Source organism: Salvia miltiorrhiza, chromosome 8 (assembly GCF_028751815.1).
Source record: "Salvia miltiorrhiza cultivar Shanhuang (shh) chromosome 8, IMPLAD_Smil_shh, whole genome shotgun sequence".
NCBI lineage: Eukaryota > Viridiplantae > Streptophyta > Magnoliopsida > Lamiales > Lamiaceae > Salvia > Salvia miltiorrhiza.
The window spans coordinates 43,015,086-43,023,058 of NC_080394.1; the positions used below are offsets into that span (position 1 = coordinate 43,015,086).

Here is a 7,973-nt window from a genome sequence, read left to right on the forward strand (position 1 = left end):
TCTGTTGGGTCATCTCCATGAAGGACTGCATGGTGTCCTCGAGCGACGGCTTCTGCGGTTGAGCTTGCTTCTGAAACTGTTGGGGAGCATTCTGGTATTGCTGCTGCTGAAAATTCCCTTGTTGCATAGGGAACTGTTGATACTGCTGAAGCTGCTGCTGCTGATAAGCTTGAGTGTAGTTCTGCTGCTGAGCTCTCCAACCCGAATTGGAGCTTTGTTGCCCTTGATTGAAGCTGGGCCTCTGTTCAAATTGAGGTCTCCCCGCAGCATAGACTTCTGCTTGTCCTTCAGGAGGGAATTCGCCCATTCGATGGCATGCGTTAATTCCATGGCCAAATTCGCCACATATTCCACATCCTTCTGCTGGTGGCACGTGAACTGGTGGGGCTTCTGCCTGGTTCATCTTGAGGTGCTGAACTTGCCTCATCAATTCTGCTACTTGCTTCTGAAGCTCATTGTTTGGGGCTACAGCATTGGCTTCGACCCTCCTTCCTCTGACTGATTTTTGTTGAGAACTCGCGGCAAGTGTGTTGAAGATCTCCTTGAGCTGATCAGCTGTCTTCCGGGCAATGTTGCCCCCTGCTGTACTGTCCACCATAAACTGTGCCGTCTGAATCAATCCGTCATAGAAGAACTGCATCAACATGACGGGTGTTAACTGGTGCTGTGGGCACTGGCGGAGGAGCTCTTGGAATCTCTCCCAAGCCTCGTGGAAGGGCTCATCAGCTCCTTGCATGAAGTTCATTATCTGGCTCCTAATCTCCTGTGTCTTGTGGCTAGGATAGTACTTGAGCATGAACTTCTCACATGCCTCTCCCCATGTGGTGATGGAGTTCGGCGGCAGGGACAGTAACCACGTCCTAGCTCGGTCCTTGAGTGCATAAGGTAAGCACTTGAGTCTCAACTGATCCTCGGTGAGTTCCAGCAGTGGGAAGGTCTGCACTTGGGTGCAGAAATCACGGATGAACTGCAAGGCGTCCTCACTGGGCATCCCATAAAAGAGCGGCAACAGGTTTGAATCATTGGGCTTCAGATTATAATTCCGGACCGCCGTGGGAAGCACTATCGCCGACGTGCTAGTGTTCCCGATAACAGGCCTGGAAAAATCCCCCATATACTGTACGTTCTGCTCTGCCATGTTTTCTTGGTCAGGATTAGGCCGAACTTCTTCTTCTCCTTCCGAGTGTAAAGGAGGTGTATCCTCGATGGCTTCCAGAATGGGATTGGAAGCGATTCTCTCGCCACGGTCTCCCTCTTGAGACTGTGATTCCACAAAGTTCCTCGAACTGGACTCGGACTCCTCCTCCAGGTTTAAAAGGACCTCACGAGGTCGGTGAATGTTGTCAAAGTAAGGCACTAGCTTTCTCTTCAAGCTACGGCGACCTTGCATACACAACACTAGCAAACCAAATCAAACGCACCGGAGGGAGAAAATAACCAAGTCAAAAGAAAGAAACAAAATAACACGGAAAATAATGCAACACAATCAAATGCCTAAAGCCATCCCCGGCAACGGCGCCAAAATTTGACTCATCCAAAAACACCTAGTGGATGGACGCGAATTTATACGAGGTCGTCCTAGGGCGGTAAGGTGACTCAAGTCGTCTCTCAAGGAAGGCTTAGCAGGGCTTCGATCGTGCTACTCACAGGAAACAGGAAGGAAACCTAAACATTCTAATCGGGTAATTGGGTCTGGCACTCTCTCTCTTTAAATCTAGGCGTAATTTAATAAAGCTTGTAAAATTATCTAGTGCAGAATCAACGGGAAGCATATAAATCTATCTAGGCGAGAAATAAATATGAAGCAGATTAAGAACGCAGGGAACCAATAAACCTAGGGTTCTAACTAGCAATCTAGAAAGCATGAGATACTTCAACAATTAACGATTATCTAGGAAAGATAAAAGAATAAACATTTAAGCAATTGAATACTAAGCATCAATAACCTAGGCAATGGAAGTAAACTAACATTCAATCATAAAGAAATCAATAACCAAGTTCTTACAGCTAGTATGATCCAATCTTCAATCTAATGTATGAAAGCAAACATAATCTTCAATCCACGAAGCTACAAGGTGTTTGATGATATTTTAACTACTCTAAAACTAGGGAAAACAAGGTAAAATCGCCTGGAGGCTGCTGGGAGTCGAGAGTCCAAATAAAACCCTAAAATTCGGCTTTTAAAAGGTGAAAACGTAACTGCCGAAAATTGCCAGGGACGGCGGCCGCCGTGAGGCGGCGGCGCCGTGGACGGCGGCCGCCGTGGGACGGCGCCTCCGTGAGCACCCTTCGCTGATCTCTTCCATGAATTGCACGGCCCGCGCCGTGGGGCCGCGGCCGCCGTCTCCACGGCGGCTGCCGTCTCCACGGCGGCCGCCGCCTGGCGGCGGCGGCCGTGAGCCTGACTCCAAAACATGCTCGAAACAATGCCAAAACGCTCGGCAACTCGCGAATCCTGCACGCGACAATAGTACATCCAAAAAGATCATCGAGCACATGAAAAATAGAGCAAAAAGGTACGAAACGAGCTCGAATGCACAGCAGGAAAACTCACAAAATCATCACAAAATAGGGCTAAACAGTCTTTTAAGTGTGTAGTTAATCAAATATAAAAGTGATAAAGTAGGAGAGAGAAGGTAATAAAAATGATAAAGTATGAGAGAGAGAGAGAGTAATAAAAGTGATAAAGTGGGAGAGATAATGTAATAATAAGTATTACCTAAAATGGAAACGTGTCAAGATTCGTGGGACGGAGGGAGTACCTATTAGTTAATATCTATAACAATTTTTAATTTACATAGGTGAAAAAAGTATTTGATTTATCCCACATACATAATTTAAGATTAAAAAAGTGTCATCAAATTGTGAAGAACCAATTGAAGAATAATATATTAACACAATATTAATCCTTAATACTAGAGCCGGCAAAATTGACCCGGCCCGCCCGTATTTTGGGTTGGGTTGGGCTTTATAAAATAGAGGCCCGAAAAAATTCGGGCCTAAAAAGCCCGCCCAGTAAACCCGTCGGGCCGATCGGGCTTTAGTGAACTATTATTTTGAATTTTTATTTATTTGTCATTCTATTTGAATTTAATCGATTCATGTTGAACGTAGTGTGGTTTATATTTCTATTTTGTTTATAATTATCATTGGATTGATTTTAATTTATTTAAATTTTTATAAAAATAGAAAAAAGGAATTTAATAACAAAATTATCACTGGACGGGTTTGGCCCGACCGCCCGATGGCCCGGATGAGGTTGGGCCAGCCCGACCCGGTCAATCCCACAAGCCCGATGGGCTGGGCCGGGCCGGCCCGACCCGCCCATTTTGCCAGCTCTACTTAATACCAGTGTTAGGTGCCGTGCATTTGATGTCCTCGGATGCTCGGGATCGGGAACTATTTATTCTCATAATTATTATCATTACTTTTATTTACTTTTATTTTTATTTCATTAACACCTTCTAATCTTTGTACTATATAGTTCATGAAATAATCGAACTATGTGGTCAACACGTAATATTATGCTCACAATTTATGCTATTCATTTAAGTCCTAATCTCTTATTTCTTGTTCCAAACATGAACGACAATGTAATCCAACGAATGGAATTGCAGTTACCGTACGATATTACGGTTGGGGTATTTGTGAACGGGCAGGGTGTTAGATACTTAGATTTCTTGTTTATCGAATTTTCAATAAATAAATCACGAGATAATATTAAATTATATTTTTAGTTTATATCTTGATATTTTTATTCTTGATTTTGGTATATATATATATATATAGGGGGGCGCTCCAATGAGACCCCCTAATTTTAGTGAGATCTAGGGCACGATATGGTGCGTTTATTTTATCAATCCTATGGCTGATATTGTATCTGGAGGGTGATTTTTTTTCGCAGGGTTCGAATCCTGGAGGGAGCATAATATTTTAAATATTGTTATTCATCAGTAAATACTGCATTGTTCATCAGTATATACGGCCTTGTTCATCAGTATATATGTCTTATTCATTACGAATTTTTAAAATTTTATTTTTCATCAGTATATACATCTTGTTCATTAGATATACGTTTTGTTCATTAGTATTATATGTCTTATTCATTGTACTCATGTTACACTAAAAATAAGGGGTCTCACTGGAGCGCGCCCCTATATATATATATATATATATATATATATATATATATAATATTAAAAAGGCAGTTTTCAATTTGAAATCAATTTTCAAAATTGAGTGGTAATTTTGTAGTTATAATAAAATTGAAGATTTATGTTTAAACTATACTAGCATTTGCATCACGTGCAATGCACAGGAAAATATTTTTGATTTTTATATTTATATAAAATTAATACTAATTTAATTATTATACTTATAAATATAATAAAAAATTAATTTTAATTGAATATTGAAAAAATAAAAAAAGAATTCACAATTATAAAAATTGAGAGAGGAGAGAAAAATTAAAAATAAATACTAATTAAAAATATATTTATTCAAAAAAGATGAGAGAGGATAAAAAAATATAAAACTTTAATATTTAAACAAATTTAATTTTTACAATTTTAAATCAAATATTTTCATAAAATATATCACATTAAAGCTCTTATCGCAATCTTTAATTTAATGTGCATATTAAATATTTTATAATTAATCGACTTTCACAATTTTGGAAAGAAATGTAACAACAAATAAGAAATTAAAGAAAATAAAAATAATAAGAAAAATATATAGTTTATACATAAATCTTCAATTTTATTATAACTACAAAATTTCCACTCAATTTTGAAATTAATTTAAAATTGATTTCAAATTGGAAACTCCCTTTTTAATATAGTATAGATTTTTCTTTTCATTTTCTATTTCTTTAACTTCTTATTTGTTGTTTTATTTCTTTCCAAAATTGTGAATTTTGATTAATTATAAAAAGTTTAATATGCATATCAAATTAAAGATCACGATAATAGCTTTAATTTGTTACTCTCTTCGTCCCATGAATCTTGACACGTTTGATTTCGGCACGAGAATTAAGGAGTTGTAGATTAATGTTTTAAGTGTATAGATAATAAAATATAAAAGTGATAAATAATGAGAGATAATGTAATAAAAGTGATAAAGTAGGAGAGAGAAAATAATAAAAATGATTATTATTATTATTAAAATAAGATTTTATAAAAGAAAACGAAAACCTAAACCCTTGAAAGCACAGCGAAGCAGACTAAAGGCTGAGCCTCATTAAAACCTCAACTTGAGGAAAAAAAGTATTCGTCTAAAGAAGCGAAGAAAAACTGTGAGGAAGCGGAGTGAGACCACCTCAGAGACTCCGGCCTAACCATCGTCCCTAGATTGTCTCGGCTACCCAACACAGAAAAGAAAAAAAAGAGAGTAAACGAGAACAGAGAACAAAAGAAACCAACAAAAAGAGCAACAAAACCAAGTGTTATCCTAACGAAGCCAGCTCCTAAGAAAAGTGAGAAACTCTAAGTGATCAAGTAGCCTATTACTGCAGCCACCAGAAGACCAAAGCTCTAAAAAAAGCGAGACACGACGTATCAACGATTCGTGGGACGGCCCAAAAATGAATACATGTCAAGATTCGTGGGACGGAGGGAGTATATTTTATGTAAATATTTGATCTAAAATATACAAATTAAATTTGTTTAAATATTAAAATTTTATAAATTTCTCTCTCCTCTATCATCTTTTGAGAAAAATGTATTTTTATTTCATTTTTATTAGTATTTTTTATTTTTTTTTACTTATTTTTTTTTTACTTTTCATAATATCAAATTTTATAATTGTAAATTTTTATTTTTATTTTTTGATATTCAATTCAAATATATTTAGTTAAAAATAATTTTTATTATATTTATGAGTATGATAATTAAATTAGTATTATTTTTTTATAAATATGAAAACTAAAAAATATTTCTCGTGCATTGCACGGGATGCAAATGCTAGTTATTTTTAAATAAGGGGTTATAGTGAGAAAATTGGACACCGTGTTTAAAATTATCCATTTGAGATTCATCATGGCCCAATTGCACAAAATCCATTGTGGCCCAATTGTATAATAAAACCTATTCTAGCCCAATTACTAACTCTTTTACTCATAGGCCCAATTGAAAATTCTTAAATTTAAACAAAACTTACTTAATACTTATGTACTAGCAAGCAGAAGTAGGACGACTACACTACAAAATCGAACAGGCGAAAAATTACTAATTCTTTAAACAAAAAGTATATGGTGTTGGTCCATTTGTATATAATTTACAAAGTATTGCAAATTTGCAAACGAAAAAAAAAGGGAAAAAAAATGGTATCAACAAACTGGCGTTGCTTCCCTGAATCCAACACCAAAATTATTCTTGAACCTTTTGTTACTGAAATCAGCATTTCCTCTATGCATCATAGCCACGAACTCATTGTAATCTATCCGACCATCCTGCATTGAAATCATACCAACATGTTACCATCCAAATTACATATCTAACAACAACACTTTCCACTCCAATAAAAGTTTTACACATTAAAATTTTCAGAAAATTAATCCGTGGCACTCACATTGTTCTGGTCTGCTTCTTGAATCATTTCTTCGAGCTGGAAATCTTGGATCCCGAACTCCTCACAAGCCCGTTGGAGCTCGTCTTGCGTGATGTAGCCGCTCCCATCCTTGTCAAAGTAGGAAAATGCGCGAATCAGATGATCATCCTTGTCGATCTTGTTCAGGTGCAGCGTCGCTGCTATGAACTCTCCATAGTCAATGGCACCATTGTTATCAATATCTGCCTGCACAGTTCAAGAACATTTGTTATCGTTTTCAACATTTTTCATATATCTTCTGACAAATGCTGCCTGAATGCTTACAGCTTTCAAGAGATGATGTATCTCAGACTCGTTGAGATTAGCTCCATATCTTGATAGGCCAATCTTGAGCTCTTCGAAAGTGATGTAGCCGCTATTGTCCGAATCTATTGCCTTGAACATTTCTCTTAGCCCCGCAATCTCTTCTTCGCAGAGGCTCTCCGCAATCACCTGCAAGACGAGGAGCCATTATTACTACTAAAAATAATAACACTAAGAATTTTTTATGGGAAACATATATACTTATATCATCACATACTCTTATTGCCATCTTCTTGAGCTTGTTCATAGCTGAGAACTGCATCATCCGGCTCAGAACCGCAGAGTGCATAGGCTCGTCTGGCGCTACTCCGCCCACCTGCACCCACGGATGGGCTGCAAAACAAATTCGAAAACTCAATCAACATTACACTTTTGTTAGTAAAATTTCTAAACAAAAACATGTACTTACAGAGAACTTGATGAGCAGTTATCCGTTTTCTGGGATCCCTTGCAAGCATTCTCTTGACAAGATCCTTGGCACTCTCCGAAATGTTAGGCCATGGATGTGACGAGAAGTCAATCTCACCGTACAAAACCTCCTTGAATATCTCTTGCTCAGATTCTGCATCAGAAATCAACTTATTATTTTTATTTTATTTTTTAAGAAAAGAAGAAAAGGTTGGAACAAAATCTCACCACCCCAAAATGGAGGCACTCCACAGAGAAGAATATAAACTATGACTCCGGCGCTCCACACGTCGGCCTCCGCCCCGTAACGCTTGCACAGAACTTCCGGTGCAACGTAGTAAGGGCTCCCCACCACATCACTGAACATTTCCCCTGCATTCAATAAAATCATGAAAAACTTCATCCAAGGAAAATTCGAAAGTTAAGGTGAATTTACCTGGCTTGAAGAAGACAGACAATCCAAAATCAATGATCTTCATAGGCGAATCCTCAGCTCCGGTAACAAAGAGGAAATTCTCCGGCTTGAGATCTCTATGCATAACTCCCAAGGAATGGCAAGCTTCCAACACGCCGACGATTGTTCTGGTAAGTTCCGAAGCCTTCTTCTCCGAGTAATGCCCCCTTTTGACAATTCTATCAAACAGCTCGCCGCCCTT

At 37.8% G+C, this 7,973-nt stretch overlaps 1 protein-coding gene and 1 non-coding gene across 2 annotated transcripts in view; one reads left to right on the forward strand and one right to left on the reverse strand.

Moving 5' to 3' along the window:
• The first annotated feature begins 656 nt into the window (after positions 1-656).
• Positions 657-762, forward strand: LOC131002124 (small nucleolar RNA R71). The gene has a single exon (XR_009094199.1). It is a non-coding gene; the product is annotated as a small nucleolar RNA R71 (small nucleolar RNA).
• Positions 763-6,212: 5,450 nt separating this feature from the next.
• Positions 6,213-7,973, reverse strand: part of LOC130999622 (calcium-dependent protein kinase 26-like) — a 2,851-nt gene continuing 1,090 nt past the window's right edge. Inside the window, exons 1-7 of the mRNA XM_057925209.1 lie at positions 7,754-7,973; positions 7,546-7,689; positions 7,319-7,471; positions 7,127-7,242; positions 6,871-7,038; positions 6,568-6,792; positions 6,213-6,448 (exon numbers count right to left, since the gene is read on the reverse strand). The exon at positions 7,754-7,973 is cut by the window's right edge and continues 1,090 nt beyond it. Coding sequence (XP_057781192.1) covers positions 6,326-6,448; positions 6,568-6,792; positions 6,871-7,038; positions 7,127-7,242; positions 7,319-7,471; positions 7,546-7,689; positions 7,754-7,973 — 1,149 coding nt within the window. The 3' untranslated portion in view covers positions 6,213-6,325. The remainder of the gene's footprint in view (positions 6,449-6,567; positions 6,793-6,870; positions 7,039-7,126; positions 7,243-7,318; positions 7,472-7,545; positions 7,690-7,753) is intronic.